A 12,650-nucleotide genomic window follows, 5' to 3' on the forward strand; every position below is an offset into this window, starting at 1 on the left:
AGAAAGGGCAGCTCATGAGCACGTGGCTCGGCAAGGAGGTGGCACCTTGCACAGTAACACAGGCCTGTGTGCCCGTGGGGCGTGGCGTGGGGAATCAAGGCCACTAGGTTTGGTGCTGGCTCTGCATGGCTCCCACGTGGGCTAAGGCACTCTGCGTACCCCTGCTTCAACCCTGCAAGCCCCCAGCCCTGGCTGTGGTCCTGTGCGGCCCCGTCACCTGGCACCACAATGGCCTCACTCCTCTGCCACAGTTTCACTGCCCCCTCCCCTCCACAGAGGAGGAAGTCAATCCCGAGGCCTGATCCCAGGTCAGACTCCAGATCCACCCACCACCACAGCAGGCCACGCAGCAGCCCTCGGCTGGATGGAGGCCCTAGGGAGGCGACTTGAGGTGCCAGCTGTGATGCGTCCAGCCTCTCCCTGCTGCCCATCCTGCCCACCCAGGGTGTCTCCTCAAGCCCCCAGGGTACCTGCAGTAAGGCCAGGTCTGCGTCCTGGGCCAGCTGCTGCAGGTTCTTCACAGCAGACGTGGTCTTGATCACACGCACCAGGGCTGGGGAGCAGTCAATCGGGAGCTCGCCCAGCAGGGACTTCTCGTCGCTGAGCAGCAGAAGGGCGTGGTACGGGCTGTGGGGCAGAGACACGGGTCATCACAACCAGCGAGCCCCAGGCCCTTGCCCTGGGTGTGCATCTGTAGAGAAGAGGCCGGGGAGGAAGCGGAAGACAGTGCTGTGCCCTGAGGCCTTTAAAAACCTGCAAGGATCACCCACAGAAAAAACTGAGGAAGGCCTGACGGGTGACCTGGCTCCATCCCACCTCTGGGATTGCCCAGCAAATGTTCGTTCGAAAACGAGTGAATCTTTCCTAAGGAAAGAGTCCCAAATATGGGAAAAGCATAATCCCCACTGCAGACTATGAACAGAACTACCTAGAAATACGCTTAGCAAGGAAGCCCGGGGCGGCGCACAGCCCTGGGGAGGGAGGAGGGACCAAGCAGTGCTTTGCTTTCTGTCGTCTCAACATTTTCTGTTATGTACCCAGATTTCCTTTTCTGGTTAAAAAACATTTAAGGAAACAAAGGACTTGATGGAGGAGGGGGAGGCAGAAGATTGGGCTCAGCGCTTTCCTTGAAGGAAATCAGTGACATGAAGAAACAGATCTCACAAGTTCTGATCTGAGCAGGAGGTCCGGTGAGTAACACCATGAAGACACAACGTCTCCCGTGGTTGGCTCCTGGCCCCTGCCATGATGCTCAGCCCCACAGCCCTGCCCAGGTCCTCGTCTGGGACCGCAGCACAGCGCCCCGCTTGGCCAGGCAGTGCTGACAGGGCCCGTGGGGAACCTGGGGTGGTCATCTCTAGATAAAACTGAACACAAAAGCGTGTATTTTTACTCTGTAAACAGCAGCGCCCTACCTGCCAATTTCTGTGGCAGGAAGAGGAAAATACGATTTTTGGAACCAAGTACTTGGTAAACCTCAGGACACAGGAGAGCAGGGCCCCGGCAGGGTGTGCATGGGGCTGGCACTCACCGGATGGCCTTCAGGCTCCGCTCGATGGCCTCGGGGGGAATAAGGCTCGTGGCCGCATAGTGGATCTTATGGGGCAGGCAGAAGCTCACCTCCAGCCAGCTGTTGACGTGGAGCCGCACCACGCCAGATGTGCACAGGCTGCAGAGAGCGGGCCGTCAGCCACCCACATAGCAGCTCCCAGCCGTGCACACAAGCCACACAGACACCCCTGAGGGCGCCTCCTCCCAGCACACGGAGGAAACTGCAGGGGGAGACTTCCAGAGCAAGAAAGCATCTTGTCCCGGACCTCAGTATGTGTAAGAGAAGAAAAAGTATTAGGAACACCCACAAAAACTGTATTCCTGGCCAGCCCTGGAATCTCTAGTCCAACTAGAGAGCCAGGGCTCCCATCTCTGTCCCACAGGCTCAGTGCACCAGGGGTATCCTGAGGCCGCCTCTGCACACCTGAGGAAGGCTCCATCACAGCAGGCTGCCTGGCAGGGCAGGGCCTGTCACCAAAAGGGAGAGGTGAGCAGGAGAGCAAGGTCCTGCCAGGGAGGGGCCCATTCCCCTGCAGACACCAGCAGCCCCAGGGGCTCCACGGCCACCGCCAATGCCAGCCTCGGCTCAAACCTTCGGCTTCCCTCGTCTCCGTGATGGAACTTTGGTTCTTTCAAGCCCTGGCCTTGCTCAGGCCAGACATGGCAACTCTGTGTCTGACCCTCATTTCTCACATCCCACCTCAAACCATCTGTCAATCCTATCTGCTTCATGGCAGGGACAAAGTCCAGACCTTCTCCGTTCCGGCCCCCTCTGTCCGCCCTCTCCACTCAGACCCCCAGGGCTCCCACGTAAGCAGTCCCAACCAAGACCCCAGAGTGCCGGAGCCCTGTGGGACCTGCCCACTCTTCTCCGACCCTGTCTCCTCCCCACCTCCCATGGGTCCAGCAAAATAGGCTGCCCTGCGGCTCTCCAGGCCCATGTAATTGCCCTGGCCACACACTCTCCCCCAGGTGCCCCGGGGTTCCTTCCCCCCTTTTCAGATCTCAACTCAAGCGCCACCTTCTCAGTGGCTCAACCATGAGCCAGGCCCCACAGGCTGCTCACAGTTCCCGTGTGTCCTGTGCACTGGGCAGCAGCACGACCTGCCGTCTCCTGGTCAGTGCTGTTTCCCGACCAGAATGCAGTCACAAGGTGCACTGCTCACCGTACAACCGGTAATGGTGGGGTACGTGGGGGCACTGAGGGCATTTCCTGAATGGAGGAAGGAAAAGGCCCGAGGAACATGTGTCCGCTCTGGGGGGACCAACTCTCAGGAAGACCCTGCCAGGAGAACAGTCTCCTAGCGGCGCCGTGCAGGGGGACCACACACAAAGCTGGGGCCATGGCTCCGTGGCATGGCACCTGGTGTGGACGTGGGGGGAGCGACTGCTGGAGCAGAGGGCAAGGGGGTCTGTGCCCAGCTGAGGCCCGCCTGCCCTGCCCGGGGTACCCTCCCCGTCACACTCCAGCCCCACTCTGCTGGCCCCGCTGGCGCCCAGGTCTCAGGGCTCTCAGGCACACAGATGCAGGGTGCTGGGAGGTGGCCCCGCGGCGCCCCACCCCGCACCCACAGGCCGTTCTTACAGCCTCTCCCCACAGCTCCGCCCAGACGGACGGCAGAATCCATGGTCAGCAGTTTCAAATGTAAAAATAAGCCTTCATTGTCTCCAGCAGGGAATGGGCAACAGGCAAAGGACCGTGGGAAGAACACAGAGCACGTCTGTGACCTCAACTGCCCCAGGACTCCTGCCAACACCGGCGTCTGCTCCCTCTGCCTGTCCTGCCACCAGGGCGTCAGGAGAACTAGGCCCCCAAGAGCCCCCCTCAAGGGACGGTCTTAGGCTCTGAGCTGCAGGCTGTAGCTGAGTCTGGAGGGCAAAGGTTTGGCCATTGCTGATGACACAGCCCCTTAAGGTGAAACCCAGGCACAGGTTTGGTGACTGTCACAATTTGGGGAAGAGACCCCGGGTCCTTCCCCAGGTCCCAGTGGAGGACACCGCTCTTGGCTTCTTCCAGAAGGAAGCAAGTACACCTGAGCAGACAGAGGCTCCTGGAGCCTCCCCACTCCTTGGCCAAGGGCCTTTGTGGGCTGGACGGCTCACGTCAAACCCTGGGAAACAGCGTCTTCAGGGATCAAAAGTCACACGAAGGGGACCCAGGGTAGTGGCTCCACTTGCCTGGGCAACATTTATGCTCTCAGCATCTGTGTATGAGGGAAGCAGGCAGGGGAAACTGGGCGCCAGCTCCTCCTCCATTCACTTCACCCCTGCTCGGAAAGGCTGGTGGATTCAAAATCAAGGTCTTCCTGTCTCTGAGCTCCCCTCTAGGGCACGGCTCAAAGTGCCTGCTAGAATGAATGCCGCAGAGTCAGAAGTAAACACTGAGAGGCCTCTCATTTCAGAGGTAGCCGTGTGGGCTCCTCAAGGAGCCCAGGGATGCCACGCGCAGGTTGTCGAGCCACACGGCACATGCAGAGGCCCCAAACACTGGTTCGGGCTCTTGGGGCACAATTTACAGCCCTGCACTTGGGGGCTCCCACTCAGCGGTGCCGAGAAAGACACAGGGAATCGTAAGCAAACTGTGTGAACACGAGAAGCCCAAGAGAGTGGTAAGAAAAGGGATGGGGGGAGGGTGCAGGGGTGTGTATGGGCTGGGAGGGGGCTTGGGACAGGCCTCATGGAGACTCAGCTGCAAGTGCCGAATCTGGGTACCAGGGAAACGAAGAGTCAAGGCCTGTGCAGACTCTCCACCATGTCACTGTCCCCAGAGCCCTGGCCACACAGTCTGGGCACATGCTGGCATGGGGTCCTCTTCTCTGGGGGGAGACACGCCCTCCCTGGGTCCCTAGTTTCCACGTGGACTTTACTCCGTGTTCCCAACACTGGCGACCGCCTCCCGTGGGGCACTTGGCACTGAGGCCGGTGCCTCTTTACAAACAAACGGAGCTCTGTAGCGTGCGGACCCTGAGCGCCATCTCCAGCAGCACCCGAGGGCCAGCTGCAGGCCCAGGCGAACCCCGGGACACCCTGGAACAAGCCAGGAGGGAGGGCGCCGCACTGGGAATGTCCTATAAACCCCACCGCCATCAAGAGGTGAGCCCGGAGCTGTGCTGAGGTCTGTCAGGAGGAGGAAAGAGAGATGTTTGCCCTTGTTTCTCAAGTGTGTGCGGCTTTAAGACAAGACTAGCAGAGTAGAAGTTGGGCCCGAAATGGGTCCTGGGAAGCTCTCACTTCCATTTGCCAGCAGTTAACGGTTGGGTCTGGGAACTCTGAGGAAAAACACTGCCCCCGTGTGAGGCTTATCTGGCCCCTCACACAGCTCCGAGACGCCACCCCGCCTGCGACTTGAGATAGATGCTCCTCCAGAGCCCGCGTCCTGAGGCGGCCACACCGGCCTTCCAACAAGCTCTTATCTTTCACACCCCAGACGACTGTGCACCAGCTCATTTCATCAGCTCACACCTCAGCATCCTAGAGAGAATTTCAATTCCTAACCTAACGTCCTCCTCTAGCCTCGGACCGGCCACCCTTCTTCCTGCCCCAGGCCAGAGACCTTCGAAGCCAGCCCTACACCCTATGGTCCAAACACAACATGCACTGGGACGAAACTGCACATGACCCACGAGGTCTGGGTGGGCTCCAAAAGGCCAACCTTGAAATGTTTAAGTTTAGGTTTAAGTGCGTTTCATGGCAACAGGGACTGAAATGCCCAGGATACTTGCAGACGTGTCTGTGGGCCCACCCCTGCTCTGGATGGGCAGCAGTGAGGCAGCATCCCCAGCGCACACAGCACCGCCCGCAGGCCTGGACCTGGGTGGCTTCCCCAGGCTCCCAGCCTCCCGGGCCCACCACAGGCCCTGTCAGCTCTGAGAACTCTTCAACAAGCACTCCTTTGAGCCCCACGGAATCCACATCAAGGGGACTCGTGTTTACTCATCCCTTCAACCACATGCCGAGCACGAGGGCTGTGTCACAGAAAGCGAGGGGATGTCCCTGACCTCATGGGGTGCTGTCACTCAAGTCACGAAGCTGCACAGGCAGACACAGGTGCTGGGCAAGTTGAGGCGGCCACAGGCGCCTAAGTCCCGGGGCACAGGACCGCCAGGCCACACCACAAACCCGGATTTTAATTAAAGCAGCCAATCCAGAGCCATTCCTTTGCAAAGTCCCACCCCAACCCCTAACCTCAACCAGTTCTCACAGCTTCCAGCCTCTCACTTCTGCTCTGAGAACACCCTTCCCAGGGGTCAGCCAGCAAGTCTCCACCAGGAAAGAGCTGTATGTTCCCCACCGCCTGCGCAGCCTCCCCTTCTTAGCTCCAAGGTGCAGTCCACCCTGCAGGAGCAGAGTGGGCCAGGCCAGACCCTCGAGGCCAACATGGACCTGGTGGGTCAGAGGGAAGGCCACAGACCACGGGGCTCCTGGGAAGTCTCAGAGCCGCTGCTGTTGCCAGGCGGGGACAGGGGATGGGGAGGACACAGATGCCCCCGGGACTCCTGCGGGAGAAGCACCGCCGGTTTCCCTGGGGCCGGACCCAGGACCTAGGAGCCTGTTTCCAGACCCCACTTGGTCAGAGTGAGGACTGGAAATAGGAAGGATGGGGTGGTTTCACCTGGAGGAAACTGACACACCTCGGTTCTGGAAGGAATCTAAGTGCTGAATGGTGGACCCTGGCAGCTGTTTTTGCCGCAAACGCTGACTCCTGTCCTTGGAACTAGTGCCACTAGAGGGTGCTGGGCTGCCCCAAGCCCCAGCTTGGCCGGCCCAGCAGGTCACCAAGGAAGCAGCCAACTCTCCAGGGCCTCATTCCCTCCAACTTTCCAACACAATTCAAACCTAAGAAATCACAGCTCATTATTCACTTAGAAATATAAAGTCTGGTTCTGGTTTGCTTTTTATTGTAATTCCACGTTAGCGTGAACTTAGCTTGTACTCTAATCCTACTTGAGGCATGCAAACTCCCACTCAGAAAATGGCAACAGTTTCCAAGGAAGGGGTTTCTCATACCAGCCCACCCAGACCAGAGGGCAGTAATTCTCTTACTGCAGGAAAAACTGCCATGTGATCATGTGGATAAAAAGAGACAGGGTCAGACTACAAGACCAGAAATCTGTTCTGGGTCAAGACCAAGGCTTCGCCAAGAGGTCTCCAGAGCAGGAGGGACCAGAAACCAAGGCAATCATGCAGCAAGGGGCGTTTCACGCTGCTCTGATTTCCCCCAACGCCCAGAGGTCACCGAAATAAAGAAACGGAAACTCCAGCCCGGACGCACACCCCAAAGGACAGCTCTCCCTCCCACATAAAGGCACCTGTGCCCCCAACAGAACACGGGTGAGGGGGGAAAACTTCCCTGACGGTCCAGTGGTTAGGACTCTACGCTTTCACCACAGAGGGCGCAGGTTCAACCCCTAGTCGGGGAACTAAGATCCCCCAAGCTGTGCAGCTGGGCCAAAAAAGAAAAAAAAACAAAACAGGTGAGGAGTCGGAGCAGAGCGCTCACAGAAAAGGAAACAGGGATGTTCCACACGTGAAGTCGTGCACACCTGCGTTCAGATAAAGCTGCCCTGAGACCCCGTCCTCCACACATCACGGTGGGCAGAACCCAAAAGCTCACAAGACCCTGTGCTGGCAAAGCTCAGGTGCTGCTGATTCAGGTGCTGCTGATGGGAATGCAGACCGAGCCACAGAAGGAAGTGCCTCCAAATGACACGCACACCTGACCTATTCAGCCCGGCAATTCTTTTAGGAATTTATCTCATGGATGCACAAGCACTCGCACGAAATAACACGCATATAGTTGAGCAGCACGTCTTTCAGCAGCAAAAGCTGGAGTCAATGATGCCCCAGGGAGGGGGCAGGCAGCTGTGCAGCAAGAAGTCAGTCCCTATTTACCAACAGACAGACGTCTGTCGGTAAGCTGCATGTTAAAGTGAGGAGGTAAAGGGCGAACCGTGCACTCAGTGCGCTCTGGCTACGAAAGGGTTCACTGTATGTGCTTTAGCACCTTGCGACAGGGCGCACAACACTCGGCTGCCTGATGCAATGCACCCTGCCACCAGGAAGGAAACCTGGCGAGGGTGCAATGGGAAAGAAACTCTGTGCTCTGACTTTCAAACTCAAAGGACAGGTGACCTTTTCAAAGGCTTAAGTTAAAAAAAAGGAAACTTACCAAAAGGTCATAGTGATTATCACTGGGTATGGGATTATAGATGATTTTTATTTCCTTTATATTTTTTTATATTTCCCAAATGTCTATAATAAACACATATCATTGGTGAAATCAGAAAAAATATTAACATTAAAAAAAAAAGAAAGGGACTTCCCTGGTGGTCCAGTGGCTAAGACTCCACGTTCCCAGTGCAGGGGGCCCAGCTTCAATCCCTGGTCGGGGAACTAGATCCCGCACGCCGCAACTAAAGGTCCCACACGCTGCAGTGAAGATCCCCGATGGTGCTGTGGCCCCAGCTCTCAGATCAGGTCCACCTCCAGCAGGGAATGTGGGTCCACTGGACAGAACGAAGCCCCGAGAAAGCCGGGGCGGGGGAGGTGCGGGAGCAGAGGAGAATGTGGGGAAGTTGGGGGTGGTGGAGAGGAGAGAGGCCTGCACCTACACACTATCTGTCCAGCAACATGCCTGGTGCTGCAAGGTCCCCTCAGCCCTGAGAGGCCCCTGGTGAGCCAACTGGCCAGGTGCACTTGGGCAGACAGCCCCCCACCCCCATTCCCCATCCCATCCCCACTGCAGACCCAGGGCCAGGGAGCAGTGGTCAGAGCCACACGGACGCTCTTTAAAAAGAAGAGAAGTGGGGCTTCCCTGGTGGCGCAGTGGTTGAGAGTCCGCCTGCCGATGCAGGGGACACGGGTTCGTGCCCCGGTCCGGGAAGATCCCACATGCCACGGAGCAGCTGGGCCCGTGAGCCATGGCCGCTGAGCCTGTGCGTCCGGGGCCTGTGCTCCGCAACAGGAGAGGCCACAGCAGTGAGAGGCCCGCGTACCGCAAAAAAAAGAAAAAAAAAGAAGAGAAGTGCCTTGCTGGTCCACGTTTAAGAGAGTTGGTGCTGAGCCACTAATATGAGCAGTGTCTCCAACGCCTGCTGCCCTCACACACTCAGGGTCCCAAACCCCCACGACCCCGGTGCGGGGGAAGCAGAGCCAACCCCAGCCCCAGCCCCCGAGCCTCAGTCTCCTCGTGGGTGAGGTGGCAACCGTGATCGCGCCTAACGAAGGTGGGCCTGGAACTTGGCACGGTGTTGCGCTCAGTCAGCATCACCGTGCATTTCAGGTCCCATGCTCAGCTTTCTTCAGCTTCATTTTCTGGCTAAAGACAAGTCTGGAGGTGACCGTCCCAGCGGGGCTCCTCCCCAGCCTCCCCCCATCTCAGGCACAGCAGGGAAATGGCACTAGCCCGGGGAGGCCCATGGGAAGCAGACCACCGTCTCACCTGTCGTAAGCGTCCTTGAGGTCCCTGGCCAGCTTGCACTTGGGCAGGATGTGATGGAACGGGGACTGAGGCCCATCATTTGCTGCAAGAATTGTAACACAGAGGACTCAGAGTCTGCACAGCGAGGAGCTTGCACAGGCCAGAAGACAAGCTTAACCTAAAAAGAATTTTAAGTGGCTGTAAACCAAACATCAGGAAATTCTCCACTGGTGTGCTCAACCGTCTTTATACGGGATGTCTGGATTTACCCTTCACCAGTGGCCCAACCTGACCCTGTAGCCACAGCCCTCACAGGAAGAAACCCTTCTGCAGCTACCCTGCAGGCTCCCCGCAGGCTGCCAGAGCCACCCCCACCTCAGACCAATCACTCCCTGCCTCACCCCACTCCTTCCCCCACACACTTACACCAGTGCAATTTATTTTCATGATCCAAAGTCTCTTGTTAATCTTTTCTCATAAATGTCTAACAAAAAATATATGTACTTAAATTGAACTTTTAAAAATTTCCTGTGAAAAAGTCACAGATTCTAAAGAGAATGTTTAAAAAACAAAACTTCTGGATTGTTATTAGCTAGTACATAACTGGGCAAAACAAATATATTACACATTTTGACAACTAACTGTCAAACATCAAAAGATAACTTTTACTGAAAAAATGCACCCAAGTGACAGAGTTCATGTGCACTTCTACTTATTGCTAAAATTAGCCCAGGTTCACTGGCAAATCTGTTCCTAGTTTTCTCTTCTGTTATGGAGGTGCTGATCCGAGAAGACGGAGGTGAACAGGCTGTGACAGGTGGGCATCTCTCTGCTCTGAAATGTTGACAGTACACCAAAGCCTCATGGGGATCTATCATCAGACACTACTTTTAATAACTGGTCAGCTGATAACTCAGTTGGGTCCCCCTTCAATTTAGGTGAAAGCAAAGAACTACCCCCCCCCCGCCAGCTCAATCTTCCTGCTGCCCCTCTGCATGTCCCCTGCTTCAGGGGACTGTCCAGCAGGACCAGGGCGGGGCAGGCGGTGCCTGACCTGCAGGAAGAGCCACCGTGCAGGGGCCTGGGGGGAGGGGAACGTTTTGGGCTGGGAAGCCACTCCTGGAACATCAGTTCAGGAATCTGGGTCTAGCTGTGTCCCTTGGGGATCTTCCTGTGCACCCAGGGCTGCTCAGCCCACCATACAGACCATTAGTTTCCACATCGGCCCACCCAATGGGGTCCCTGCCCAGAGAAGCCGCCCGCCGCCCTCACCGTCAGCCATGGCAGACACCTCGTCCTGCAGCGCCAGGATCAGCTTGGCCTCCCGCGTGAGGTACTGGCAGCGGCGCTCCTCGTGCTGCAGCACGGTGGCAATGCGGCGGGAGAGGTTGTGCAGACAGTTTATCACCGATGGGTCAGCGTTGGCCTGCAGGAGAGAGGCCACAGCCAACCCGATCATAGCACATGCACTCGGGGAGGACATACAGCAACACTCAGAGCCCCTCTCTGGGTGCCACCACTGTCCCCAGTCCCGGGTCCCCTCTAGGGCCTGTCCCAGCAACGTGGGCATGGACCGGCCGCCTGGACGGAACACAGATGGCTCCATGGGGGTCCCCGGTGGGGAGGGAGGGGGGACACAGGCATTTCTAACAAGCAGAGAGAGGTGCCCATGCTCAGGGCCCCAGGCCAGGGCCATGCAGGAAGGCAGAAGATGTTCAGGCATCCACTCTGGACGTGACAGAGGCAGCCCAGTGGCACAATGGAAGGCACAGATCCCATCAGCCACCTGCTGTGCGACCCCGGATCACAGGCTCTCATCTGAGAAAGGAGAACAGTGGCCCCTCTCTCAGCAATCAGTCAACATGTCAAGTGCTCAGAACACAGCAAAACCCCTGGCAGTGTCTGCGGTCACCAATGTGCCACTGAGTGCTAGTGGACAGGATCGGCTGTGTGAGAATTTGGTCACACAGCCCATGTTACAACAAGGACACAGTGTGAGAAACAGAAGCACCAGGCCCACTGTTCAGTGAAGACCTGTCCTCAGTGTAAACAGCTCTTCCTGAGACCCTGGCTAACAGAGAAGCCAGGAGGCGCCAGGCCATCCCCTTCCCTCCGCGCCCATGCTCACTCTGGGACCTATCAGGGGCCACAGCCAGGCCAGGCAGGCGCATCCACCCAGGCCAAGGGTGGGGCAGGCAGCTGTGGGGTCTGTGAAGATGGGACACGGAGCAGATAACCAGCCACAGTGACTCAGCACTCCAGGAGGCCGCCAGAACAGCTGAGTCATCCCGTGGGTGGAGGTGGGAGCAGTGGTGCCCATGATTAGAACCTCTGGTCGCCCTGCCCCCGGTTATCTACAGGCAGGGCCCTGTGGTGAGTGTCCACAGCCAGGCTCCTGGGCCAGACCCTGATCTGACTCAGTAAACCCGTTCACCACCTGGAGCTGGAGACACTTTCTGAGCTCCTACAGACCCATGTTCGCAAACAGAACACACCCCAGGCAGCACACCTGTGCGGGGACAGGGCTGAGGGCTGACTCCACTCCGGGCCCACCTACGGGCAGCAGCCCTGCCCCAAGCCCAGGACAGCCCCTCAAGTGTCCCCGCAAGGTCACGGGACGGAGGGTCTGGGGTATAGGGTGTACACAACTGCCTCAGAACAAAATGTTCTGCTTTAGATTTTAGAGAAATCTGTGTAAAATTCCTCCCCGCAGCAAAGCAGAGAGAGGAGAATGACCTGGGCGCGTGGTTACTCCCTTGAAGAAGTAGCCCAGTCACACCTGAGAGCCTCATCCCCCATCACGCTCCTACTGGCTAGGGCACAACGGTGTCGCAAGTCAGGCGTCTGGGGCCGCTCGCTCACACTCCGGGATGAGCGAGGATGGAGCGAGCCTGGGTGTCCCAACCGGCTGCACAGGCCAGGCTTGGCTCAGGGTGCCCACAGAGCCTGGGCTACGTGGGGCCACAGTGAGAAAGCGACCACCCAGGATGTGCCAGCCCTGAATGGAGCTCTGAGAAACACCCACTCTCCCCACACCCAACGTGAAGCAACAGTGAAGTGTAGGGATTTGCCTGCGAGATTTTCTCACCCTGAAACTTGTACCCAAATCCAGTCAGGCCTTCAGAGCTAACGTTCAGCTTGCGGGAAACACACGGACATGGAGCAAGCCTGACTGCACACTGAGATGGGTCCGACCGTGGACCCTTCACAGGACAAAGGAGGGGCGAGTCAGAGACCTGGAGACACAAGCCCCAAGCTTGTGTGGGCTGGCTTCTGGTTTTCACCCAGGTTCAGACAGGTCAACGGGAAAAAACGCTGTGGCAACTAGGGCACGTTTCCATGGACCAGGTACTAGCTGATACCAGCTTACGGTGAGCTCTGTCAGGTATGGTATAAAATAGCTGCCCCCCTTTTCCAGAGACGCCTCCTGAAGTGTGTGGGGTGAGCAGACATGAGGTCTGAGGCTTGTCTTGAAATACTTGAGCGATGGGTTGGGGGCAGATGGAGCCAGGGTGCAAGGCAGCAGCTGTGGGATCTCAGAGACAGGTGTGCAAGGACCATCAATCTATTGTCACTAGCTCAGGGTTTGTTTACAACTTTTCAAAGTAAAAAGGGTGCACATTTTTTTTTTAGCATGCACATTTTAAAATAACTACAGAAAAGAAGAAAGAAACTGGCC

The 12,650-nt window shown here is 57.3% G+C and overlaps 1 protein-coding gene across 6 annotated transcripts in view; it reads right to left on the reverse strand.

Moving 5' to 3' along the window:
- The window catches only part of NPRL3 (NPR3 like, GATOR1 complex subunit), a 33,193-nt gene that overhangs the window by 7,640 nt on the left and 12,903 nt on the right, over positions 1 to 12,650 (reverse strand). For 5 of the 6 annotated variants that reach the window (XR_004483586.2, XM_049700100.1, XM_004270387.4 and 2 more), the window contains 4 exons: positions 10,244 to 10,397; positions 8,993 to 9,074; positions 1,532 to 1,669; positions 471 to 627 (listed from right to left, as the gene is read on the reverse strand). Coding sequence is in view for 5 of the 6 variants with exons in the window: in XM_049700100.1 (XP_049556057.1) it covers positions 471 to 627; positions 1,532 to 1,669; positions 8,993 to 9,074; positions 10,244 to 10,397 (531 nt within the window). In the remaining variant the exon portion in view is untranslated. The remainder of the gene's footprint in view (positions 1 to 470; positions 628 to 1,531; positions 1,670 to 8,992; positions 9,075 to 10,243; positions 10,398 to 12,650) is intronic. The other variant, XM_049700101.1, reaches the window with a different exon arrangement.

Source organism: Orcinus orca, chromosome 16 (assembly GCF_937001465.1).
Source record: "Orcinus orca chromosome 16, mOrcOrc1.1, whole genome shotgun sequence".
NCBI lineage: Eukaryota > Metazoa > Chordata > Mammalia > Artiodactyla > Delphinidae > Orcinus > Orcinus orca.